The following is a 27,690-nucleotide window of genomic DNA, read 5'->3' as shown; positions in this document are numbered from 1 at the left end:
TGATTTTTTTTCCTGCTAGGAAAACATGTACTACCTTAGTATTTCATGATTTGGAGCTTAGCCACTTTTCAATCCTTCAGAGATTTTCCTGAAGGTATGAGTCAGGTTGGAAGCTCAGTAACCATAGCGAGCAATGGGATCGGGTGGAGGGGGACACGCATGCATACGATGGATCTGTTTCCTCTTTCATTGCTCCCCTGCCCACTCCAGTGAGGCCCTTTGACAGACTCACTATCAAATGAGGTGATGGGTCTCATGGCAGTGATGGTGAAATCAGTTGTATGATACACCAGAAACAAATCTTTGGATGTTTTCATTCTCATTCCATATTAAGGTTTACGAGTCAGTGCTCTGTCCTATTAATTCATTGCCAAGTGAGTGGGAGGCAGACTAGGAGAGACCCAAAGGCTTCTTTTACTCTTAGGCTAGTGAGGTTCCTGGAGCTGTGTCCATCTTTGCTGCCTAGAGACAGCTGTTTTGTCTTATGGTCCGTCCACATGACTAAAGAAAACAGTGGCTAACACATTTCCATAGAATTTACCAGAATTTTCTTCAGAGTCTAATTATGCAAAATTTTGTTCAAATACACTAAAAATGATTGAGGTTCTAAAGGAGAAATAGGAATATATATGATGTAAGTTTTATCAAATGATATAAGTATATTGTACATGTCTATCAACTATATCTTTACATATAAACCCTGTTATATTATCTGTAATTGCTTTGTCCAATATGGTAACTACCTGCCACATGTGGCTATTGAATACTTGATATATAGCCAATCCAAATTGAAAAAAATATATATTTGACTTTTGAGGACTTAGTTCCTAAGAAGGATGCAAAATATCTCATTAACACTTTTTAATATTGATTACATGTTGAAATGGTCCTACTGTAGTATATTGGGTTACAGACACTATATGAGCAAGTTGATTTTACCCACTTCCTCTTAGTTTTTAAAATGCAGCTATTTGAGAACTGAAATTACACATGTGGTTCACATTTGCAGCTCACCTTATATTTCCATTGGGCAGCACTGATCTGTAATAAGTGTAATGGACTATATCATAAAAAATAGCAAAATGAAATCTTTTTGTGTAAAACAGAAATAACTAATTCACTTGACAGTTTACATCAATATACAACCCAGTCAGCTTCAATGGGAATCTACTAAGGGATTTATCTTATCCATATCCCACAACACAGGTCCTAAGTTTGAAGTCACCCTGAAAAAAAATGCCAGTGGGTTGGGATTCAGCTTTGTGCAGATGGAGAGAGAGAGCTGCAGCCATCTCAAGAATGATCTTGTGAGAATTAAGAGACTCTTCCCAGGGCAGCCAGCTGAGGAGAACGGGGCCATCGCTGCTGGTGACATTATCCTGGCCGTGAATGGAAGGCCCATCGAAGGCCTTGTGTTCCAGGTAGGAGACCACGCAGCCCCGTGTGCACGCTGACACCAACCATGCTTCTTTCAGGCCCACCCACCATAAGGAATATTCTGGGCTCTTGAAAGTCACACCTGGAACCTGGATCATACAAAGAAAGCAATGGGTGGAACGTTCTTACATTTAATTTTCTTTCTCAGTTCTTGAATATCTGACCTTGAGTAAGCCTTGTTTCTAATTAGGTTTATAATGAAACTGAAGATAAAAGCCTGGCTCTGGACTGGCTGAAGCTCTCTTAACATTCTAGTATGTGGATGTGTGGGCTGAAGAGACCACAGTGGGTCCCTTCCTGCCCTTCTTCCCATTTCTCTATGAAATTTACAGAAGTTGATGAGCAGTGTTGCATCCATTGTCCTGTATATATTTAAAAAATGTAATTACAAAAGAGAGTAAAAAGTGGACACTTCTCCTGGCGCCTGGGTGGCTCAGTCAGTTAAGCATCTGACTCTTGATCTCAGCTCAGGTCTTGATCTTGGGATCCTGAGATGAAGCCCTGCATGGGGCTCCACACTGGGAGTGGAGCCTACTTAAAAAATAAAAAAGTGGACACTTCTCAACACTTATAGCATAATATCTCAATAGGATATTGTGTCAGGGTCCTGCCTGGAAACTGAGTCATTTGAGTAGAGTTTAATACAGGTGCGAGCTGGTTGTTGGGAAGCTCAAGGGAGAGTGTGGAGCCCCGGGGCTGGGAACAGTGGGTGCAATTATCCATCTACACCTCCCAAGTCCAAAGGCGCATGGGAAGGAGCGGTTATATAATCAGGGAAACTGAGAGAGCTGGTGAAGTGGACCTGATGACATGAACAGTGACAGTAGCTGAGGGACCCAGCCATTCTGTGCAATGCCACGGGGAGGAAGGCAGGAAAACAAAGATCCACCTGTCTTCCCAGCTCTGATCCCTACCCATGCTCCCATTGGCTGAGCCCAACAGGAACCCTCTCTGTAGTCTGCACAGGCCCACCTCCGGAACACAGAGCAAGGTGGAGAGTGGCTCTAGACTGAGTGATGAAGGGCGGAGAGTCCCCTGACAGCATATGCTTGGGGGGCAGTACCTTCATTTTTCTAGTTTGTGAGCGAAGACCTGTTTTCTGAGACCTAGTGCTGGGTCAGCAGTTCCATGAGGAAATAACGACACAGAGGCAGGTAGTTCATATGTTCTCAGAGCTTGTGGTGGGGTAGGACAAACAAGAAAACAGAATGGACTGTGGAAGACAAGTGCCGTGAGAAACAAAAATGCCTGCCCCAGGGAACTGGGGAGAAAAAAGTGCTCCCCCCAGGGAGCCCGAGAAGGAAGCACGTTCCATTGCCGCTAAAGAGGGTTATTAAATGACATCCAGATTAGCGGTTCTCAAGTTGGAATGATACTGCCTTTCAGGGGACATTTGGCAAGGTGCAGATTTGTTCACAAATCTGGTTGATGCCAGTTACCACAACTGGCAGGTGCCACTGGCATCAAGTAGGCAAAGACCAGAGATACTGCTGGACATTCTACCATGAACAGGACAGCCCCCCCTCCCCCCGCTTCCAGCCTAAAATGGCAGTAGGAAGGAGAGGATAGGACATCCTGGCCTAGATAGGAATTGGGAACTATCAAGGCACCCTGAGGCCTTGGGTCCAGAGAGTGGGTTGGTGGAAGAGACTCAGCATAGCCCGAGCTTAGGATGGGGAAGCAGGTGGGAGAGAGAGAGAGTTGAGAGGCAGCAGGTAAGAGCAGGTCATGAGAAAGAGAGTTTAGTGGGAGAAGGCCCTGGTGTATCCACATTGTGGAGAGCATGCTCTTGAACACCATGGAGGAGGGGAGGTGTGTGACTCTGGAGGAGGCAGGGAGCAGGGAGCACTGCCATTTCATAGGTGAGAGGTTCTGTGTGCCCGAGCTGAGAAGTGGAGGAAAGCCAAGGGTCAAGCTTTAGAGATTGGGGTGCTGGCCTCTGAGATGGGGGGCTGCTGAGAGGAGAAGGAGGTGAGATGATGAATAGCTATTTGTTTGAGTCATTCTCTCAGTGAAGGAAAGGCATCAGGATGGGCAAGTGCCACCATGGAAAAGCCCTGGGCAGACCCTGGCCACTTCTAGCCCAGCGTGGATGCTTTGCCTGCATGGGATCCTCAGGCCGGTGGCTTTGGTGTCTCTCACTTTAGGAAGTCAGATCCCTAACAGTGTTCTCCAAAGTTCTCTGGAGCCGAGAAACAGATCAAGGGGACATTGCCAGAGAGCTAGTGGGGAACACATAGGAGGAGATGCCACAGCCATGTCACCCCCACATCCAACCACAGATTCTGGTTTCTCATAGGAGGTGCTCCATTTACTGCGAGGGGCCTCCCAGGAAGTCACACTCCTACTTTGCCGACCCCCTCCCGGTGTCCTGCCTGAGGTAGACCAGGGATGGCAGGTAAGTGACGGTGCCCTCTGGTACCTTCAAGCACGCCTTTTCTTGTCTGGTGGGTCCTGAGAGACTCAGCTTTGTTTCACATAGGGTTCAAGGCCATCTTCTTCCACTGGGGCAGGGAGATAGCTGGGCTCCAAACCTCAATTAGTCTGTGACAAGTTCATGAACTCCTATGTCTTGTCTGTCTTCTCCTTGCCCTCCTTCCTCTGCATCTCCAATGTTTGCATCTTCCTGTAGATAGTCATATATTTAGATCCTGTCTGAAACTTCTAGGCTCAGGCCTTCTGGTGGCCCAAGCATCAGAGAGGGGAAACCAGGAGCAAGAATGAAACATACAAAACCAGACTGAGGAGGGGCGCCTGGGTGGCTCAGTTGGTTAAAGCCTCTGCCTTCAGCTTCGGTCATGGTCCCAGGGTCCTGGGATCGAGCCCCGCATCGGGCTGTCTGCTCAGCAGGGAGCCTGCTTCCTCCTCTCTCTCTGCTTGCCTCTCTGCCTGCTTGTGATCTCTGTCAAACAAATAAATAAAATCTTAAAAAAAAAACCCAGACTGAGGAAAGGTAAGAATTTTCATTATGAGGAGTTTAATGGAGAACACGATGTATGTCCACTTTCCTAAAGCATGAGTTAGACACATATGGTCTAGTGCAAAGAAGAGGCAATGAGAGCAGGAAAATTCAGAATTTTTGCTTTGATATTTCTCTTAGGATGTCCAGAGAAATAAAATCAATAGGGTAGATGTGTGTAGAGGGATGTGGGTGGGAGGGGAGATTAAGGAATGGGCTCATGTGGTTGTGGGGGTTGGCCAGTCTAAATTCTGCAGAGTAGGCAGGCAGGCAGGAAACCTAAGGAGGGGTCCATGTTGCAGCGTGTGTCCCAAGGCAGACTAGAGGCAGAATTCCTTCTTCCTTGGGGATTTCAGTCTTTTTCTCCTAAGGCCCTCAACTGATTGAACATGGTCCACCCATATCATGGAGGGTCATCTGTTTTACTCAGCATCTGCTGATTTCAATGCAAGTCTCATCTAAAAAATGTCTTCACAGAAACATCTAGACCAGTGTTTGACCACACATCTGTGTACTGTGGCCTAGCCAAGTTGACAAATAAAATTAACGTCATAATGCCGCCAGTGGGGGCCTGGGACACAGACACTGCAGCAGAGATTTGAGTGCCTAAGATTTATGGGCCCTGCTCTTGGGAACAACCCCTGGGAGGGCGAGGGAGGCCAGGCTGGGTGGAAGGAGATGTTAACGTGTTGCAGCTGCAACAGGGGCCTCTGCTATGGCACAGGGAGCTTTGGAGCTGGTATGGCCCCTCAGAGCTGGCCTGAATTGGGACAAGAGAGCTGTGCCTTCGCACTTTGTATCAACCGGCACTGTGGTGTGGGCTGCCGCAAGGGAGGGGACCGGACTTTGCCTGAGACTGCTTCCTTGAGCTGAGCTGAGCATGATTCTTGTGGAGGAGCTGGGTGTGAGCTGTCAGTAACCAGCACTCCTGCAGCTGGGGGATGAGGGCCTTCGTCTTGGGGAGGCGTCTGTGTGGGCACTCTCCAGTCACCTGGACCTGCTCTGCCACGTGCTGGCTGCATGGACCTTGGGCTTGACTTCTCTAGGCCTTGTGATTCCTCATTTATAAGATATGGATAAAACCAATCACTCATGTCTGAGGGTGACCGTAACTAGAGACATCATGGGGGATTTGGGAATCCAGGTTCTTCTGATGCTTGGACTCTGAGAGGTCATGTGATACAGACTTTGGAGAGAAAATTGCCAGGGAAAGGAAATCAGAAAGCTGGCAGTTTGGAAAAGAAGGTAGACATGGCAGTTTTCTGATTTCCTTTCCCTGGCAATTTTCTCACCAAAGTCTGTATCACATGACCTGAGCAACTGACTGGGGTGTGAGAAGGTCCAGCTTCACAAGCACAGAGATCAGGCTGCAGGGCTTGTGCCCTGTTCTTTGGTTGAGATCTCTAGGAAATGCCAGGAAAAAGCTGTCCTTCTGTTCTGGAGAATAGCTCCACTTAGGGGGGCCCAGAAAAGTCCAGTGAGAGGGCTTGGAGTGGGCATGCTTTCTCTCTCCTTATACTTGAGGGCCACATGGAAGAAGAATTTTCATTCATTCATGTGGTTCAGAGGTCAGATAGAGGACCAAGGAAGGGAGCCTTTAATTCCCAGCTAGAACAAAACAGTCATGGAAAGGAGGCAGCCATACAAACATATGGAGTAAGGTCATTCCAGGTAGAAGCAATAGCAAGTGTGAAGGCTCTGAGGTAGGAATAAATCTGGATGTTTGAGGGACAAGAACATAACAGATGTGGAAGGGGAGAAGCTGTAGAGGGAGGCAGGGGCTGCATCATGTGGGGCCTTGTAGGTCTTGGCAATGTGCTGATTCAGCTTGGCAGCCGTGGGAAGCTACTGGGCTGGAAGTGGTGGGAGGGTGAAGGGTTAAACAAGAGCATACCCTCCTCTGGTCTATACTTTAGAAAGACCAGTGAGCTGGAGATGGATTGGAGCAGATAAGCCAGCGGTCATTCAAATAAACCATTGTGGCTTGGACTCAGATGATAGCTGAATGGTTGGTAAGAAGTCATCAGATGTAGGAGATAGAGCCCAGAGGATTACTTTTGCCTTAGATATGGTCACATGGAGAGAAAGCAAAGTTTGACTTGAACACCTGGTTGAATGGTGATACCACCTGCCAAGATAGGGAGTGCTTGGAGAGTGCAGTGTAAAGTATGTGGAAGAGAAGCGATAGTTCTTGGTAGCATGCAGAACTGAAATGTCTGTGGAACAGCCAGTGGAGATGTCAGTTCGGCAGGTGTTTGTGGAGAATTGGCCTGATATCAGGGCTGGAGAAGGTGGATTTGGGAATTGTCACCAAATAACATGACTTAAAGCTATGAAATGGATGAGATCACCTTGGGAAAGAGTCTAGAGACGTAAACCAACGTGACCCCCTGACATCGAAAGGTCCAGTTCAAAGAAATGAGACAGGAGTAGGGGCCTGGGAGGTTGTGGGAAAGCCAGGGAAGGGCAGAGTTCAGAGGGAACACATTCAAGGAGAGGAAGTGAGTAAAGGATGCTCTCAAGAAGGAGGAAGAAAACAATTATGTTGCATGCTCCTGAGAGGTAGAATGAGATGAGGACAGGGTATTGTCCTTTGATTTTAGAAAGATGTAGGTCACTGGAGACTCTGAGCAGAACTCCTTCAGTTGAATGATGGGGACAGAATCCTGGGTGGAGTGGGTACAGGGAGAAGCGGGGAGACACAGACAGAAATAGTGAGGATAGGCACGCATTTGAGGAGCTGAGAAATGAGTGGCCGGTAGTTGGAGGAGGTCAGGAGGTGGATACAGGCTAGTTGGTAGACTATGCTGTGGGGAGATGAAGGATTCTCATCTGAATGTGCCCATTTTCACTGTGAAGTGAGAGGCAAGGTCAGGGGGTTGGTTGAGGAGAGAGATGAGAGATAATATAGAGGGTAGAGAGAACGGGAAATTGACTTCGCTGAGGAAGTAAGGAAAGATTATCTAGAAGCCTTGAGTGTCCACTTGACACTTGCACTCATATGCTTGGCTCAGAAGCAGGCACGAAGTCCACATAGAGGGTCACTAGGGATTGGAGTTCACATATGGCCCCGGCATGTCACACAGAATGGAGAATGTAATATGGAATGGGAGCTCAGAGTGTTCTTTATCTTTAAGGGCATGTTTATGGGGCAGAAGCATGGACTCAGCAGAGGAAGAGGGTAGGGGAGTGGGGCATGGTTGGTGACAAGGCACCATTGACCCGAAGCCTTGGAGAGAGTGAGGGATCACTGTAGAGTGGGTACCAAGGGTGATGAGGTAGAGGGAGAGGAATGGTTGAAAATGAGATTTTGAAGGTCTCCTTAGGAGTATGAGAGAAAATACAACTATTTATTTTTATAATAATCCATTTCAAATTTTAATTTTTGTTATGTTCTTTGTAATTTACATTGTATATCAGTAAGGTCGTAGAGTTTATGATTTATAACTAAATGAAAGTACATATTTGGAAGCATATCCCTGCTCATTTTGGGGAGTGGGTGGTCAGCAAGGTGAGGAGCCCATGGAGGTGAGTGGCAGAGTAGCAACTTCTTTTCTGACGGGGGGAGGGGCAGCCCTGTCTGGCTCTCAAGTCCATGTGCTCCTATGACGTCAGGCGTGTAGGTCATGGGATGGAAGTGCTAAAAGATAATTTTCAGGAAAAAGTAAATTCATGACTCTCACATTGTTGTAAAAGTGAATATAAAGATTTTATCTAACCCATTCAGTGAGGGAACCAGGCAGATGTTAACATTGGTTCAAAGAGATTTCAAAGAACAACATATTTGTTTATAGAGATGAAGTACCTCAAAGCAAATAATACACAAATTAATAACCCAGAAGGTTGTGCTGTAAACAAAGCATAGTTTCTACTGAAGTATAGATTTTTTTTTCCCCTACAGAAAGTTGAGCAGTGTTAGTGTGCCACAGTGTGTCATCAAAATCACAACCTAAAAGGCCCAACAGGGATGTAAGCAGTTGTGGGGAATCAAGTAATATTTGGAGAAGTGAGAAGGAGACCCAGGGCAGGGAATCAGGATGGGGAGGGGGATGGGGCTGTGAGGATGACCCAGCACGGATGAGGAGAGATGAAGACAAGAGTTTACGAAACTCGTGTCTTATCGGAAAGTGGGACAAAGAGTCATTGTTACTTTTGTTTCCATATTTTTAAATTTTTTTAAAGAAATTTCTTTTTAAAATTTCATTTATTTTATTATTATTATTTTTTTAATTTAAATTTTAGGTAGTTAACATACAGCACAATTTTGGTTTCTGGAGTAGAATTCAGTGATTCATCACTTACGTACAGCACCCCATGCTCATCCCAAGTGCCCTCCTTAATACTTATCACTCATCTAGCCCTTCCCTCACTCACCTCCCTCCTCAGTTCTCTATCATTAAGAATCTCTTATGGCTTGTTTCCCTCTTTTATTTTATTTTTTTCCCCTCTTCACATATGTTCATCTGTTTTCTTCCTTAAATTCCACATATGAGCGAGATCATATGGCGTTTGTCTTTCTCTGACTGACTTTTTTCCCTTAGCTTAATACTCTCTAGCTCCATCCATGTCATGGCAAATGGCAAGATTCCATTCTTCTTAATGGCTGAGTAATATTCCATTGTATATATACACCACATCTTCTTTATCCATTTATTTGGGCTTTCTCCATAATTTGACTATTGTTGATGTTGCTATAAACATTGGGGTGCATGATCCCCTCGCATCTGTATTTTTGTATCCTTTGGATAAATACCGAGTGGTGCCATTGCTGGGTCATAGGGTAGTTCTATTTTTAACATTTTGAGGAACCTCCAAACTGTTCTCCAGAGTGGCTGCACCAGCTTGCATTCCCACCAGCAGTGCAAGACGTTTTCCCTTTCTCTGCATCCTCGCCAACACCAGCTGTTTCCTGTGTTGTTAATTTTAGCCATTCTGACAGCTGTGAGGTGATATCTTATTGTAGTTTTGATTTCTATTCCCCTGATGATGAGTGATGTTGAGCATCTTTTCACATGTCTGTTAGCCATCTGGATATCTTTTTTGTAAAAGTGACTATTCATGTCTTCTGTCCATTTCTTGACTGGATTATTTGTTTTTTTGAATGTTGAGTTTGATTTTCTCAAGTTTTGAAAATATTAAAAAAATATAACATTATTTTTCTAATGCCCCAAGCTAAGGGGCTCGGAGTTGGTTACTTGTGTCACCTAGGGCCCAGCGGGAACTAGGGTCCTGACAAATGGAGACTGACCCCAGAGCCCATCTCTTAACTGCTTTGCCCCACAATCGCAAATACACACACACAAAACCAGAAACAATAACAACAACAGCAGCAAAAAGGATTACTTTTTTTTTAAAGAAGGACTTTTAGATTTTGCTTAGTGTGCAACATGAATCCAATAACATTTAGCATTTCTTTTAATAGACACCTGTGCTGTCATCAGACAAAGAATTCAACAAGGCATCTTGTACTGACTCAGAGCAGAGCCCCAGTCTGGATCAAGAGGACATCAGGAGGGACAGTGCCTCCCCAGATGCAGGGGAAAGCTTGAGTCTTAGGCCAGAGTCTTTCCAAAAAGCCCCCAGGGAAGCACAAGGGGACCAAGACCTAGAGAGACCCTGGACCACTTGCTTGATGCATCCTCAGGATTCCCACCCTCATTTATGCAGACTTCAGCAAGAAATGGATGCATCAACATTGGCCACCTCTTTGGAAAAGGATATGAGGCAAAACTGCTATTCAGTTTGTGATATCAGGAAGCTTGAAAGGTAAGAATCACCATGTTGGCAGATACTTTGTAAATGGTATGCTTTTCATTGCTAGAAATTACAATCAAGCAGTTCATAACTGTGTTCAGATGCTTACTGGGCCCAGCACTATTCTAGGCATTCAGTAGGGATGTGGGGGGTGGGTGTGGCAGGAAAAAAGAGAAGCATAAGGTCTGGAGCTGCTGCAACCATAGTCCATGAGATTTTGGGGACGTTAACCCCACCCAGTGGTCCTCCAGTACCCTTGATGCCTACAGATGGCAGTCTTCAGGTGTTCCTCCCATGAACCTTTGTGCTACATCCTGCGTGGCTTCTTTTTTTTTTTTTTTAAGATTTATTTATTTGAAGAAAGCGAACAGGGGAGAGAGGGACAGAGGAAGAGGGAGAGAGAGAATCCTCGAGCAGACTCCCCGCTGAGCACAGAACCCCACATGGGTCTCAATCCCATGACTCTGACACCATGACCTGAGCCCAAATCAAGAGTTGGAAGCTTAATTGACTGAGTCACCCAGGTGCCCCCCGGCCCCTCCCCATGGCCTTTTAAAGCACTGTGGTAAGAAAGAATTTCCCTTGTATGCATCACCATTTTTATTGCTAATATAATACTTGACAGTCAACACCAGCTTAAAAAACAACTATGTCTTTAAACACCCGACTGAAATGTTCATTTTAATAGCCATTTTTAGCTTAGCCTTCTTTTTGTGCCTATCCCTCACAAGTATTTCCTGTCTTCCATCCTGTTCTGATGGAAAACGTTCTCTTTAGTTCAGTTTGACGGTACTTATCACATAGACTCGATGTGCATGGGACCCTGGTAGGAGCAGAGAGAAGGTTGGAAACACTGAGAAAGGCACGTGCTAGCTAGAGGCCTACACAAGCAGGCAAATAATGAGGAAGGGCGGTTTGTGTGTGACACTGGATAACCTCACTGCTATGAAATGGCTCTTCTCTGTTGCTCATCCTAGAAGGCTGAGCAGGGCAGATCTATAGGGCCTGGTAGGTGACATGAAAGATGAAGCCGCCCGTGTAATGCAATTAGGCAGGGGAGATCTGTAACTAACAGGAGCCAAGCATACATTCCCTAAAAGCATTCAGGGGGTGCCTGAGGGGGTGGGGCTCTGTCGTTTAAGTATCTGACTCTTGATTTCAGCTCAGCTCATGATGTCAGGGTCGTGAGATCGAGCCCCATGTCTGGCTCTGTGCTGAGCTGAGTCTGCTTGAGATTCTCTCTCTCCCTCTCCCTGCCCCTCCTCCTGTACGTGTTCTCTCTCTCTCAAAATCAATCAATCAAAGCATTCAGATACAATTTTTATAAAAATACCATACCTGCCAAACAAAAACTAACTAGTATGCAAAGTAGAACCCAGTGGGCAAGCACATTCATCAGTGGTACTCAGCTTCATTGTCTGAAAATGCATAATTAAATGTGTATTTCTAGTTTCTTACAATTGTGTTCTAAGCAGTAAATGATGTATTTGGTCATGTGGGAAAGGAAAGAGCCTCCCGAGGTTTATCCAAGGACAACTGTTAGTGTGATCTTATAGGAGATATAAAAGGAACTGTGCTTATAGATTTTTTAAAGGTTTTGGGGTTTTTAAATGTTTTACTGCCAGACAGTTCAGGATGATGGACAGAAACCCTGAGTGTTGGATTATTGGATTATAAAGTGACTCTGGGTTTAGGTACAAGCCTGGAGGTTTATTTGCCATGTGCCTTCAATCTAACATAGTTATCAGTTATTAATAATAGTTTTTGTTTTGTTTTGTTTTTACTAATTACTAGTTTAGTTGCTGTTTTTCTTGGAATCACAGAATCTCAGGGTTGTTCAATATAAAAATGATCTAATCCAACCTCATACCCTATGCTGACATCTGTTTTGTAACATCCCCAAAGCAGGGGGCTTGCTTTGACTGAGTACTTCCAGGGATGCAGAACTTGCTATATCTTAAAGTGGCCCATTTTATCACCATAGAGTTGTTGATCAGAAAGTGCTTCCTTATATTAAGGTGAAATCTCCTTTAACGCCTATTTCTTTCTATCTTCTTATCATGACATTTGCAAGAAACATCACATTATTTTTCTGAATCAAATTAAAGTTAGCTTAGTGTTCCTACTGGAAAGGGTATACCCAATGTCCAAAATATGCCATTTTTGGAGGGGATTGCCTCTCCTAGAGTTACACAAGAATCCTGAGGGCTTTCCCAGAACATTACAGTGGAGCTTCTGATGTTCAGTTGGTTATGGTTGCTGCCCCATGCTTGTTATACAAGCTGGTGTGGTCCATGGAGCCATAGGCAGGCAGACTTCTTGTTTCCCTGTCCTGGCTCCCTCCATGGCCAACACCTCCCCCTTGCACTTGACCTCCGTGTAGTGGTCCTGGTAATGGCAGTGTTCTGCCTCCTCACACTTCCTGGCTTCATTTTTGCTGTGTTTCCACCCCCCCTGCCCCCAGGAACTTGTCTGTCTCTCTGAAGGAAGGACTCAGACCATATTAACTCTCCTCTAACAAGACATTAGCTTGCTCTAGCTGCATACACAGTGACTGTCACCTATGGGAAGAAAAGCATGGCACATGCCCAGCAGTTCCTGAACACATTCCCCCAGCTCCTGCTGGGATTGTGGCTCTTTGCAAACTCCTCCTAGAAGTATCTGCACCCCAGTTCTGAGGCTGTCCCAGGAAATTACCTCTTTGTTTCTAGCATCTGTGAGTCAAGCTCTCTTTCTGCATTTTGGAACCAAAAGAGCACATACTTCTTGAGCATATAGCCTTGGTTTCAGCTTTACCTATCCAAGTAAGTGTGCCTGGAGTGTTGATTCCTCTGAGCTTGAGGCTTCTCGAATGTCAACAAAGAGCAGAACAGTTCCACAGGACACTGTGCAGGTCAAAAGAAAGCACCCCCCTGCTGAGTGCTCTGGCTCTTTCTTGCCAGCTAAAGAACAGGTCCCATCAGCTAAAATGGCCAGCAGATTGCCAGAATTGCCAGGTGTCTGCTTCCTAAAGCCAGCTGGCTGCCAGCCATCCCGGCAAACCCAGAGTGTTTGTGGAGAAGTTGAGATTTTACTTTCTTTCCTTGTTCTTCTCTTTTAAAACTGTATATTTGGAGACTCCATCATGTCAAATGCTTATAAAGCAGGCTCAGAAAGCAGTCCAGTACATTTCCTTGGGGGAGGGTTAGACTTGCATGCCTCCCAGACTGAGGGCTTAGTGCTTGGCTGGGGTCGTATCTTATGCAAGGTTCATTTCTAAAGTTAGGGCCTAACGTGAAAATCCCATCAAGTCCCATTACCCTTGAACATCCCTTTGGAAGGCGTGATGTTCTTTGCTCCCATGGTGTGGAAGCAGATCACTTTTTCTTTGGTTGAGCCTCAGGGGAAGGGCCTTGCTGTCTGCCAAATGCTTACTTTCCGTGCTGGACTCAGAGGAATGAATGGGGATGGCAGATTCAAGGCTTCCACGTGTGTTCATTCCCGGTCTTATGCTCGTTGAATGGAAAGTTGGTCATAGCAGGACGGTAGCAGCTTATTTCCCTCCCTCTTTCTCTTGCTTAGCACATATAATTACATTCATGTAATTAAAATGAATGTAGTTTCAGCAAGCATCATTTAGGGAAAGTGAGGTTGTTAAGTGTTCATGGCCATTAAGAATGCAAAATGGAGCCAGAGTCCTTGAGATGAACCCAAAGTTATTGTATACCTTCTGGGATGGGCACTTTCTTGGAATAACAAAGGATGAGTAGGAGGCTACAGGTCTAACTTAACAGTGGTTGTCATGCCTGCTGTGACATCACCATAGCTGGCCGAGGCCACAGGCTGCCGGGCAAGTGGGCTGTCGGTCTGATAGAAGGCACAGGGAACCCCTGTGAGGTCAGAGGCATGCCTGGGGGGAACGAGTGAGGCAGGTGCCTGGCCAGAAATGGCGATAGTCTAAGAGCAGAGCTGGGGCAGGACTGGGGCCTGGGCTGCTTCAACTGGCTTCTCTCTGCACACTCACAGGCTCCCAAGGGATGCACCCCAGCCCCCACTGCCCAACCACACATGGCCTGGTACTTGGCTCCAGTAACTCCTAAACACTGACCTTTAGCTCAGGATTGTCATGTGGGCTTCAAACTCAGCAGTCCACCAGACTTCCCTCCTTGATGTCTTAGACACACTGAAATCTCACCCTTGGGGCCCCCAAGTCCCCTCCCAGTCAGTCTGACACTTGCCTCCTACAGGGAGTGTATTAGAGAGGTTGGAGGAGGCTGGTGGTGGGAGGCCAGGTGTGAACAGTCAGACACTGTAGTGGCCCACAGCGTGTGATTCTCCTCTATCCGGAGGGAGGGAGGGAGGTAGTGGGCTGCTGCTGGGGGCGGAATGGTGTGGGGGGGGGCATGGGGTGTCTGTGCAAGAGGTTGGGTTTCCTGTTCTTTGACACATCTTCCAATGTGTTCCCTTCCATGTTTATAGGAAAATGCATTTTCTACATACTTTGGTCAAGTACTTTAAGGTTTTTTTGTTGTTGTTGTTTGTTTTTTTTTTTTTTCAGAGACTGATTTATGCTTTATTTTTAGTCTGCAACCATAGTTGACCAGTAAAAAAAATTGAGGTTCAGTGATATCCCCAAAATAGCAATACATAAGTAACACATAGAATGACTGTCTTCTCATTGTATCCTCATCCCTTATCGGAGGAGAGAGTGGAGAGAGATCCTGTGTGTCCTCCTTTTTAAATAAAGCCATTAATCCCATCATGAGGGCACACCCTCATGGCCTCATCTTAACAGTAATTCCTCCCAAAGACCTCATTTCCAAATACTATTATATTGGGAGTTAGGATTTTAAGCTATGAATTTTGTGGCTATAAGGTTTTAAACTTAGTTCCCTCAAAGTGCTTGGCCATTTTAAAATATTACTTTCTTAAAGTGAGTGTTCTTTTCGATTCTAGTAGCACACAGTCTCCTTTTTATGCCTACGGTGTGCATCTATTTACATGAAACACACATTTATGTATACCCTGTAGGTCTCATGAGCAGAAATAACGTCTTTTTGACAGTGAGACTCAGGTGGGGACAGACAGTCCAGTTCTGCGGGGGAGGAGCACTGACCCTCTGGGTGCTTAAGGGGTTGGAGCTGTTGGGAGGCACCAGAGCTGGGTTTAGAGGGGACATTTTGAGAAAGGGAAGGGAGGGGAGGGCAGGCGGCCTGTGACAAAGCCAAGCCATTGCTTTGGGTGTGGGGAAGAAGGCTGATAAATGGGGATTTGTGTGTTTGATGAAAAGCTAAATCTGTGTGCATTTCTTTTAGATTTTCCTCCTCGTCTTCTCTAACTGGGCTCTCGACAGATATTTCCTTAACACGTTCTCTGCACGCTTGAGACGCTGTACCAAGTGCTCTGCCATCTGTCTGCACTGCTTTTTCTAATCAGAAAGCATGTGGGGTGACTTTGGGGCAACCCCTGGAAAGAGTGTTCTACCACTGTTGTCTCTGCATCTTCACCAGCAGACAATGCACCTCCCTCCCCGCTCATCTGCCTCCTGTGTCACACAGGGACTAAATGTCACTCCAGCGGGCTGCCTCTCCAAATAGGCTCTTTCTCAGCACTCCGAAAAGGACTCGACAATTGCACGAAGTGCTTTGAAGGTTACCTGCTTGAGTTGCTCCCAGCCTCCTGCTTTGGCCCTTTCCCTCTAATCCCTCTGTTGAAATCCTAATCTGAATCCTCTTGATGATAGCCCCTCCCATTTACTGAGACTTGCCCTGTCCCAGGAGCCATGGATGGACATATCAGAGTTATGTAATCTAAGCGTCCCAGCAATCTTATAAATTTCTTGACCTTCCCATTTTTCAGATGAGCAAACTGAGGTCCTGAAGAAGTTAATAAGCTTGCTGAGGTCTCACTGACTCCCCATATGAAGGGTCAGTCCTAGAACAGTCATATCTCTGTTTTCAATGCCATGTCCTCCGGCAAGTCCTCTGTGGCCTCCTGGGCTCAGTCAGGAGCTCCCCTGCTCCCATAATGCTCTGTGCTACTTCTGTCATAGCACTCTCTCCCGGGATTGTAACATTTATTCATGGCTCACTCTTCCCATTAAATTGGGAGATCCTTACGGATAAGAGCCTCAGCTTGTTCACTGTTCAGAGCAGTCTCTGATAGGAGCTGCTTGGACCCTGGCTGGCTCTCCTATGCTATGGCATGATCAACATCCTGAAAGAAAGAAAGGTGGGGAGCAGAATTTCTTACCAATGCTGGAAGACACATGGGTTTTTGTTTTCTAGTCCTGAATTGGACACAGATGAAGAGGAAGGAGACATAGGTCATCTAGTCGAAGCCCCTTCTCCCACTGTGGACAATGAAGCATATCTTACCACCAGTTCTATACTGGAAAGCCAGCTACTCTGTGAAGAATGTCTGGAGGCAGATTCGGGAACCATTCCCTTGCCACAATTCTGTTCTTGGCACACTATCACCGAGTCTTTGTCTGTAGAAGAGTCGTATGATAGTGAGAATGAATGGGAAGACCTAGAGGAGGCTGTGGACTCAGATGATGGCACCCTCAGGTGGGTATCACTCTGGGTAGACTGAGGCTGGCCGAGTTCTTCTCGTGGAGCTCAGTTTTCAACTACTTTGGCTGGGTAATGGCTCATGGGTGTCACCTCATTCCCCTTACACCCGCTCAGCAGGGTAACACCTTATCATGGCACTTCCCATGGCCCGTTCCATGATGACAACCCTATAAGATAGGGTTATTGTCATTTCCATCTTATAGATGGCACATTTGGGACTTTCCCTAAGTCAAACAGTGGGTAAGTGACCGAGTCAGAATTCATCCCGGCTCTCCCACTCCTCAGACCAGGTGTTCAGTGCTCTCCTCTGCTGCCACCAGCATGTGGCTGGGTGAGCTGTCTCTCCTGACCGGCTGCTGGTCAAGTACTGACTCCTATTTTGTGTGCTCCTCCTAGCCCTCGGGCTCAATATATTTCAGAGAAGAGCCTGGGTGTCATGTAAGGTGATCCTTCTCAACAGCCACCGTGTCTCAACATAGTGAGCTTTTTCTTGATCAAGAAAGTCAGTCTGTTAACAGAAGATGCCAGCAGAAGTCAGGACTGGGTCAGAGAGCTGGGGTCGGATGGCGCTGATGGAGATGGGGGAAGAGTCAGTGTAACAAAATGTGTCAGACTGGAAGTAGAGTGGATTAAACTCTTGACAGGTTGGTAAACCCCCCGACATTCTGTTAAAGTACCTGGAGCATATGTTGTTCCAGTATCTTTTAAAATGGTAAATGTTCAAGAAACTTTCACATAAACACATTTTCAAGGCACGTTGAAACTTACCGAGGCGTTGCCTCATGAAGTTTTGGGTGTAAGTTAAACAGTCTTGTTCACTTTCGTCCCACTGTGTCCTAGCTACATTTTCCTCAAAATTGATTGACCTGGATTCCTAGAGGACAGTGGCAGACAAGCTGAGAAGGTGGGTGGACATTTGAAATTCAAATATGACAAGAGGACTTGTTCTGATCTGAAATAGGAAGCAACAGGTTCATAGAGGGGAGGACGCGGAGGTTTTAAAGACCATGCCCGCCATTCACGGGGCAGTTGGACACTGGCGGCTTTGAGGATGATGCTTGATGGATTCACAGATGTGTGGGGCCGGCAGAGAGAGGCTTCTATGTGGAGAGCAATCTTTCTAGAGTGGGCTCCTCAGGACTGGGGAGCTAAAGGAAGATGGGCCAAGCAATGTTTTGTGGACCCATAGGGAAGCAACTAAGGATCCCCAAGTTTCATGAAATGTCCCAGGAGATCTGCAGTGCCCCCACCCCTGCCCCAATGGGAACAGAGAGCAGAGTAGTGACAACAGGGCTTTTCAGCTGGAGTGGCTCAGGCTCCAAGCCTGCCTCTGCCCCTCACTGGGTGACCTGCAGTAGATGACTTTTAAACCATTGAAGACTCAGCTGACTACCAAATGGGGATAGCAGAAGCCACCTCATACTGTTCCTGGAAGAGAGGACAATGCATGTCAAGGGTTTAGCACACTGCCTGGTGAGTAGTAAGGACTTAGTTCATTTTAGTCTAAGATCATAAAGGAGGACATTACTGAAATGATGCCAAGTTATGAACGCATTCAATCTTGAGTTTTTTTCCAGGTAGACAAACGATCTAGGTAACTTTGTCAGACTTGTGCACTCATGTGAGGGGTAGAGTGGGGGTGGGGAGAAATACTGGTTCATGGCAAGGGTGTCCGGATGTGGGTGGACTGAATAGCCCGCAGCTATGGACAGTGCTCTGGAATGTAATTAGGTCTAGGCCTGCCGTAGTCACTTCTTCTACGGGGCTGATAGAAGGCAGGCCTGCAGGTTAGTGCGTAAGGCATGAGTTCATAGCCTCGGCTCCGTGCAGCAACCCACAGATGGGCTTCAAGGCATCCAAGCACCTCTAAGGTTAGAATATTGACTTCCATGCTTCTTTTGGAAAAAGCAACCCTCCCCCTTTTAAAAGAAATTCTTAACATACTTTAAATTCTCTATGTGGTCTATAATCCCCAAAAGATTAAGGATACCTGTTGTATATATTCTCTATTTTATCCTGGAAATGGGGAGAAGTTTTGAGGAGTATAAAGAGGACTTTACTTAAGGATGGTGTCATGCATCCTTTAAACCTATATAACAAATTATTTTCTTTGGTCCTTTTAGACATTGCAACAATAATGGTACATGGGCATTTCCCATAAGTAATTTCATTTAGTCCTCATATCAACTTTGAATGGTATTCTTATTCCTCTCTTACAAATGGTACTTAGGTTTATTTAATTGTCCAAGAGTCACAGGGCATCTGTCTGATTCAACTTTTGGTGCATTTTTGCATTTCCCCTAGAATGTGTTTTCCATGTGGATTTGTGTAACACATATGTCTTTCCATCACATGTCAAGAGTCCTACTATTTCTCTCACAAAATATTTCTCTCTTAGGAGGCTAAAACAATCCCTGTTGTCTGTTGGGATTAGGAAGGTAATTGAACTGTTCTCTTTGGTGAAGGCTGCTGCTGGCCAAATGGCGAGCAGGTCAGTCAAAGCTGCCTGTCATTTTAGGTGAACAGAGAAATTCTGAGAGTCACCCGAGGCAGAACCCTGAGGTTTCTGCATGGGCATCCTTTTGACAGTGATCACATGGAAGAACTCTCAGATGTCCTCAGTGCAGAGAATGTACATACGAGCTCTACAACCAGGAAAGAAACCTGTGGGTCCCTGAGGGGGCGGCAGGGAATGGAGGATCTGGCCTAGTTAAGGACTAACTTTAAACGACCATGCCTGTCACTTCTGAGACTCATTTTGAATAGCAGTCATGACCTCTCTCCCATTCTGGGGTTTGTGTTGAATAAAGCTGTGTGTGTGTGTGTGTGTGTGTGTGTGTGTGTGTGTGTGTGTGGCTCTCAGGGGACTTCCCCTTTGTGAAAGGAACCAACCACCTACATCAAGGTAAACCAGCCCAGGGTGAGGTCTCGCTGCTGCACTGGCACACACTTTCTGGGACAGATGCAAAGTTCCAGTTTGCACTTTTTAGTTCTCCATTGGTTGCAGGAGTTTCCATGGATTTCAAAGTGCTGTCAGTTCCCTTGAGGGAATCTGCTGAGAGACTTGGCTCAAGGCCATGGGAATAATGTGTTTTGACATCTTTCTGTGTTCTTCCTATGCAACTCCATATGGTTGTGAATTCTTTTAAAAGCATTTTCCTTTTTGAACTCAGCAACCTGATCCTAAAGACGATATGAAGAAAAAATAAGATGGGAACGTCTAATACAGAAGAAAAAGAGAATTGCTATTGTCAGAAGTTATGATATATAACCTTGGCCATAACAAGAAACTAAAACCATGTGGACTTAGCAAATGCACAAAAGAAACAGAGCTGGTGGACCATAGTTTGTGCCAAGGAACACAACTGGCAAGACATGAGGAGGGATACATGGCAGCATTTCAACATGGGGGAAGGAAGCCACCTTCATAGACAGAACTGGGGTAGCTGGAAAAGAGAGTTTAGATTCAAAGCTCACCTCCTCTATGAAAATTACAGATGGGTTGATTTAAAAAAAAACAAACAGAGAAAAACAGTAGAAAACAGACTCTAGTTTTATCAGATCTACAGAGGAATAATACATTTCTGGCTTATAGCAATAATAAGGCATAACAAAGAGGAACTACAGAGTTGACAATATTAAAAGAGTTAAAACTTCTATACAGCAAAAATGCCAAAATTAATGTAAAAATATGAGATATGGATTGGGATTTACATAATTGTGAGTAAAGATGAATATCTATAATATTTAGAAAGCCCAGGGTGGTTTATAATAGATTAATTTCAGTAGACAATGTACATAATAAAAATGCAAATGGTGGAAAAATACATATTCTAATCAAAATAATGTCAATGGATTAATTTGGGTTCACTACATTTGCAAAATTTAAAAAAATACTATCAAATTTTGGCAAAATTTGAGTGAAATTGGTACACTCAGAAGTATCAAAGGTCATAAAAGTACAAATGCCCAGAACCTAACAATGCCAGTCCTGAGAATTTATCCCAAAGGAATAATTCAGCATAAGAAAAAAATGTGTTATTTTAAGAGGTTAATTGCAGTGTTCTCGATAAAAACAACTTAAAAATGGTGAAAATGCCTTAGAATTTGGTAATATTGAAGACAATTATGTCAGCCTGCTGAAAAAAAGAATACCATAGAAATGGCAACAGAATGAAATATGGTAATATTAAAGACAGGATGGTAAAAGAAAAAGGATAATTATGGTATAGTAATATCATGGGATATTATGTAGCCAAGAAGACAATAAAACAAATACAAAAGGTCACAACTTAGAAAAGTGATATACAGAGCGCCTGGGTGGCTTAGTGGTTTCTGCGTCTGACTCTTGATTTTGGCTCAGGTCATGATCTAATGGGTGCTGAGATCGAGGCATGTGTTGGGCTGTGTGCTCAGCAGAGAGTCTGTTGGAGAATCTCTCTCTCCCTCTGCCGCCCCCACCCACACACTCTCTCAAATAAATAAATAAATATTTTGAAAACCTGTTGGATATAATAACTCCAAATGGCATTGGAATGTCTCACTGGTGACATCCATAGAAGAGAGCTACCCTGCAATTGCACTACTGGGTATTTCCCCAAAGATACAGATGTAGTGAAAAGAAGGGCCATCTGTACTCCAGTGTTCATAGCAGCAATGTCCACAATAGCTAAACTGTGGAAAGAGCCAAAATGCCCTTCAACAGATGAAAGGACGAATACCCAACTTTTGCATCAACATGGACGGGACTGGAGGAGATTATGCTGAGTGAAATAAGTGAAGCAGAGAAAGTCAATTATCATATGGTTTCACTTACTTGTGGAACATAAGGAATAGCATGGAGGACGTTAGAAGGAAGGGAAGAATGAAGGGTGGAAATCAAAGGGGAGACAAATCATGAAAGTCTGTGGACTCTGAGAAACAAACTGAGGGTTTTAGAGGGGCAGGGGGTGGAGGGATGTACTGCATGGAGCACTGGGTGTTATATGTAAACAATGAATCTTGGAACACTATGTCAAAAACTAATGATGTACTGTATGGTGACTAACATAAACATAATAAAAAATAATAATAAAAAAGAAGAGCATCTATGAGTACACACAGACAAGTACAGTGATGGAAGAGAAATCACCTAGAGTTTGGGTGATAGATTAAAAGAATATATTTTGTTAAAAATCCCTTTGCTCTTCTATATTTATTAATTGTATCATGAATTTTAAGTTGAAAATAAAGAGACCAAAGCAGGGAAAAAAAAAAAAAAAAGAGAGAGAGAGAGAGACAACAGTAGAAACAAAGAGGTTTAAAAAAGCCCACGCTCTAAAATTTAATTTAATAATTCTTCTCTATGTGCTTTTATTTCTAATTTCTTGTTCTCTTTATTGGCTTGTTTTGCTATTAATGAAAAAGAAATATCCAGGCATCTGAACAGTCTTGTTTCAGATGCACTCAGGACTGGAGCCAGCTCCCTTGGTGCACTATTACAGTTTCATAGCTCTTAAGTTTAGGGAATTAATCACGTATGTAACAAAGTGAATAAATAACAGTATTTACAATTTTGGAACTGCTCACGCTCTGCTGAACCCTGGGTGTTTATATTCTCTTTGGAAAAGAAATGGATGCCTACAGGTTCACAATGAATCTTGTCCTCCTGCCTATAGGAAAGAAACTCCTCCCTTTCCCCCTCCACCTACATATTTTTACTCATTTGGAGCCATTATCTCATGAAGAACCTGGTCATTTGCCTTAGGCAGGCTTGACTGTAGCTGTTCCTTGCTCAGTTGCAGGGCAAAAGTCAGAAAGGGCAGTGCAGCCCTAAAGGACTCAGCCCATTGCCTGCAAAGTGCTTCCGAGTCTGGCTTCTGCATTATACATCCTCAAACCTGGCTGTGCTTAAGAATCAACTAGAGAAGGTGTTAAAAATTCAGCTTCATGGGCTTCATCCCTGGAGATTATGAATCAGCAAGTCTGATTCTGGGTAAAACCCAGAAATCTGTCCTTCTTTCAAGCTCAGCAGAGGGTTGTGTGTGTGGCCAGATTTGGAAACCACTGATGCAAAGTCTTCAGTAAATATTTATTAGGCTTCTAGTAAGTGCCGCACACCATTTGTATAAGGTTAGCTCAAACATATACACGCTCACCACTCAATTGTAGAGCTACCGTGGGCTTCAATGTTGTGAAGACGTGAATGTTCCTCCACAAAGTTTAATTTAGAGATGTAGTGTGATTCTTATCAAACGCCCGCCAAGGTATTTTGTAGACACAGACATGCTTATTCTAAACTTTACTTTGTAAATTTTGTTTTATGTTTTAAATATAATTTGTATTATATAAATAAAAAATATGTTCTGAAAAGGCACAGGCCCTAGAATAACTAAAATCGTCTTGAAAAAGTAGAATGAAGTAGAAAGAATCACTCACTGTGTCCAACATTAAGGCTTACTATGCAGCGGCCATAATTGAGAGAGTGTGGTATGGCAGAGCGGTAGACATACAGATCAATGGAATAGAATAAAGAACCCAGAAATAAACCCACACCAAGAGTTCCAACTGATTTTTGACAAAGGTGTGGAAGAAATTTAATGGAGAAATAATAGCCTTTCAATAAATGGTACTGAAACAATTGGCCATCCACAGACGGTGCGAGAAAGACACGGAGACAGAACTGACCCTAACCTACACACCTCATACAAAAATGAACTCAACATGGATCACAGGCTTAACTGTAAATGTAAAACTATGGGACTCTTAGGGGGAAAAAAAGAAAAAAACCCCAACAATCCAGGAGAGCACTGGGATCCAGGGCTAGCTAGGCGAAGCATTCTTAGATTTTTCATCAAAAGCATGACACATCAAAGGGAAAATGGATAAATTGGCCTTTTGCTCTGTGAAAAATTCTATTACGAGGATAAAAAGACAAACTGCAAAGTGGGAGGAGGTATTTGCCAACCACGTATCCAACAAAGACTAGTATGTAGAATATATAAAGAACTCTCAAAACTCAACAATACAAAGCCCAAAATCCAATTAGGAAATAGACAAAAGACACAAACAGGTATTTCCCTGAGGAGTATATCCAGATGACAAGTAAGCACATGAAAAGGTATTCAACCTCATTAGCTATTAAGGGAGATGCAAAAATCAAGCCACAATAAGATACCTCTGTACACATATCAGAATGGTAAATTAAGAGAGTGAGAATGCCGCATGCTGGCGAAGATGTAGATAAACTGGGTCACTCACACACTGCCAGTGGGCCTGTAAAATGCTGTAGTCACTCCGGAAAACAGTGTGGCAGTTTGTTATGAAAAAGTAAATATACAGTTATCATAACTTGGCAGTTGCATATTAAGCATTTATCTCAGAGAAATGGAAACATATTCACACACAAATCTGTACATGAATCTTCACAGCAGCTTTATTTGTAAGAGCTCCAAGCTGGAAACAATCAGATGCCCCCCAATCACGTGAAGAGTTACAGACCATGACACGTGAATGCCAAAAAGAGTGAATTCTGCATGTTTGGTTGGATCTCTGGAGAATTATGCCAAGAAGAAGCCAGTCACAAAAGGGTGTGCAGTATGATTCCATTTATATAATCATTCTTGAAGTGAAAAAGTTCTAGAAATGGAGAACAGATTCGTAGTTAACCTTAGGTTAAGGAGGGAGGAGGGGAAGAGGGGGCAGGTATGTGAGTGTGAGCACAGAAGGGCAGCAGGAGGGACCCTGTTGTTAATGGAACTGTTCTACGTCTTGACTGTGGAGTTGGATACGTGAACGTACCCATATGATAAAATTGTATTGAATTTAACACACACACACACACACACACACACACACACACAGACACACAGTACAAGTAAAAGGAAAGAAATCGAAACAACGGAGTTGAATGTCAATATCTTGGCTGTGATATTACACTAGTTTCATAACATGTTACCCTTAGAGCAACCTGAGTAAAGGGTGCAGGGGTCATCTGTATTATATTTTATAACTTCATGTGAATCTATAATTACCTCAAAATGAAACAAGTTTAATTAAAAAAAATGGTCTTCCCCACTCTGCTTTAGCCATGGCATGGCTGCTCTGCATACCGGCAGGGTGGGTTCCACAGAAAGTTACAGATCTACTGAGCAAGAGTGAGGGCTCTCAGCCTCTGTGGCCAGCTGGGTCCGAAGGGCACGCGACTCCCCCACGGCCCATCTATATACTACTGTCATTGTGGCGATTGTACTATACTTTTTTTTCACCAATTATAGTCCCATCCTTCAGTTACACAATTCTCTGTGGCAGAGTAAGGGACTCAGCTTCAGAGTCACACAATCCTAGAGAAAAAGAAACAGGAAGAACACTGGGACAGCTCTCTGTGTTTCTGCTGCATCTTCAGTTGACAGTCACTGAGCACCTACTACATGGAAGGCTCTGGGCGAAGTTGGGGATAGAGATGACCATGGTTGCTGATTACTCCCTGGGAGCTTGTGCCCAGTGAAGGAGATAGCATACAAACACATTACTGTAATCAATGGGAACAATGCTAGAATGAGAGTATAGGGAAAGAATGTTGTATAGAGAAAAGAGATTTTTCCCAGAAGGGAGTATCAGTCCTGACTGAGGGGAGGGCCTGGCATGGGGTAGCATGATGTTCCTCTAAGAGGAGAGGTATAAGCCGTGAAGGGCATGGAGATACAGCATACAGAGAGTGAACAGGGGGCTGAGAGGTAGGAGAGGAGGCAGGAGGGTGGGGTGTGGACAGATTGTGAACTAAGGTTGGCTTTTCGGCAGTGTTTGTTATAATCAGAACTCTAATTGGAAAAAACTAGTCTGGTTTGTGGGATGGAGGAAGGGTTGGTGTGGGAGAGACAAACAGTAATTGAATCACTTGCGAAACCACTGCTGATTCCAGAGCAGAAGGAATGGTGGGCCCATCAACCGAGATGGGGGATGGTCAAGGAATATCATAGTTAGCAATCACTTTGGTTTTATACATTCTGAATTTGAGATATCTCTGGATATGAGATACCCCAGAGGGATAGTTTCACTAAGATGGGATCAACATGAATTTCATCGCAAGAGGTACTGAGGGCTCAAGGTAATGCTATGATATGGTTTGATCTGCAAGATATTCTCTAGAACAGACCCCAAAGATAACCACACTATGAAACTCTAACATATAAAGGGAACAGAAGGAGGGACACCCTCACGTAGTACATGCTCCCTTCTTCATTCAATTAACAACTCAAGAGTCACTTTGGGAAGCCAGCATCCTGGGTGATCACCTACCCATAACCTGTAAGGGTTTAAAGAGTAAGGAGTCCAGGAATGGACAATTCCTCTGAAAATGGATGTTGGAATGCTATGACATTTTCACTTCCATATCCGTGAGGGAAAGCGGTGCTTCACCTGGCATAGGAGAATAATTTATAAGGCTTGATATGGGTTTCCTGCAATTGGTGGCGGTGATGGGGAAAGGGACACAAGGGTGTGTAGCTGTACACCAGCAGATTCTAAGCTAAGTGTAGGTGAAGGTCTGGTGAGGCCAAAGAAAAGAGTTGGACACAGGTCAAGACATGGGTAGTCCAGAAATGACTGGACAAAGCGACTGCTGCTGGGATCTACAGGTAGCAAGGCTTTAAAATGCAGCAGCTAGCCTGGAAACTATCTGCAGCCTCTCCCTCATTGCACAGCCAGCATTCCAAGGAGGTGAAGGCCTGCTATCTGGATATTCTTCATTACAAGGGAGAAGCTCCGGGTTGGCTATCCCCAGAGCCCCTGACCTTGAGTGCTGAACAACACGTTTTTCTACATATTCTGCCTGATGAGACTATGGAAGGAGGATGGGATCTTCACATTCTCAAGATAGTGATTATCAGGGCTGTCCAGGGTGTGCTTGCACAAAGTACCTACCTACCCAGCACATACCAGACAAAGGGGCTCGTGTCTCATCCATGCCTGAGGAATCTAAAGGTGAGAGGTGATGGCAGAAACAACAAGCCTGGTGGGAGAGCAAAGAGAAAAAGGACTGCCCGGGAATAAATTGTCATACCCTTGGTAGGGTAAGGAGGCAGCAGCCTTGCTTAAGGCCACACTGCCCTACAGGTGGGGCACAGTTTAAAGCCCTTGTAAAATATGTAGGCATGACATGGGCCCAACCAGAAAGTCATAACCTCAGCTCACACAGAGGGTGTATTTGGGAGAATCATGAAAAGGCTGATAAGTGATACAAAAATGGCCTTTTCTCCCTTTGAGAAGTCTTTCATTGGGGCACAAAGCCAAGTCTGCATTTTGGCCCCCACTTACCCATTTGTCTGGCACCTTGGCTCACAGCACAGACTACATAAACTCACTGGTACTCTGTAGCAGGCGGGAGCAAAGGGAGGCATTGTCCACAGCTGGACATCATCATCCAGGCAGTGGAGGAGGCACCTGCAGGGGAATTCATAGGGAAACTGCAAGATTCTCTCTCAGGACAAACAGCCGGCTCAAAGTACCTGCAGAGCCCAGAGGGCCTGGGGCTGGATTCCGGCTGCAAAGGTCACAGGCTTTGGTTCTGGAGAGGAGGAAGTGGGTGTGCAGCCTGGTGAGGAAGGAGAAACGGATGCGCTCATTTGCCCATTTTGCAGCCCAAAGTGGTCCTGGCCTCAAGGGCAGAGAGCCTAACAGTTAGGAAGGTAGAGGGAATCTTACACTGAAATGGGACTGTCCTGGGTGTTCAAAGTTAGGGACCTGCCCAAGATTTTTATGCAAGGGCCCCAAAAAAACAATGCATCTGGACCTTGAGCTTGAACGGCATTGGAGAGAAACAAAGAAGTTGCCTTCTGTTTGCCCCCTTGTCTGTCTAGTTAATAAGATGCAATAAGATGATGACATCTGTATTCTTGCTGGAGAACCCTGGGCTAGACACAGACCAAGGGGTAATAGTGAGGTTTGAAAGTCACAGATCTAGCTCCTCTGTTAGAATCTGGCAGCGTTTGCAGTTCACTTTCTGCTACA

General features: G+C 44.7%; 1 protein-coding gene across 1 annotated transcript in view; it reads left to right on the top strand.

The window, feature by feature from the left end:
- Positions 1-19,902, top strand: part of FRMPD2 (FERM and PDZ domain containing 2) — an 86,493-nt gene extending 66,591 nt beyond the window's left edge. The window contains exons 25-29 of the mRNA XM_046027784.1: positions 1,207-1,421; positions 3,737-3,835; positions 9,819-10,162; positions 16,417-16,698; positions 19,878-19,902. Coding sequence (XP_045883740.1) covers positions 1,207-1,421; positions 3,737-3,835; positions 9,819-10,162; positions 16,417-16,698; positions 19,878-19,902 — 965 coding nt within the window. The remainder of the gene's footprint in view (positions 1-1,206; positions 1,422-3,736; positions 3,836-9,818; positions 10,163-16,416; positions 16,699-19,877) is intronic.
- The last annotated feature ends 7,788 nt before the right edge of the window (positions 19,903-27,690 follow it).

The sequence above is a fragment of the Meles meles genome, chromosome 13 (assembly GCF_922984935.1).
Source record: "Meles meles chromosome 13, mMelMel3.1 paternal haplotype, whole genome shotgun sequence".
In the NCBI taxonomy this organism is placed as follows: domain Eukaryota; kingdom Metazoa; phylum Chordata; class Mammalia; order Carnivora; family Mustelidae; genus Meles; species Meles meles.
The sequence above is the reverse complement of the archived record's forward strand: the minus strand, read 5'-3'. Positions and strand labels throughout refer to the sequence as shown.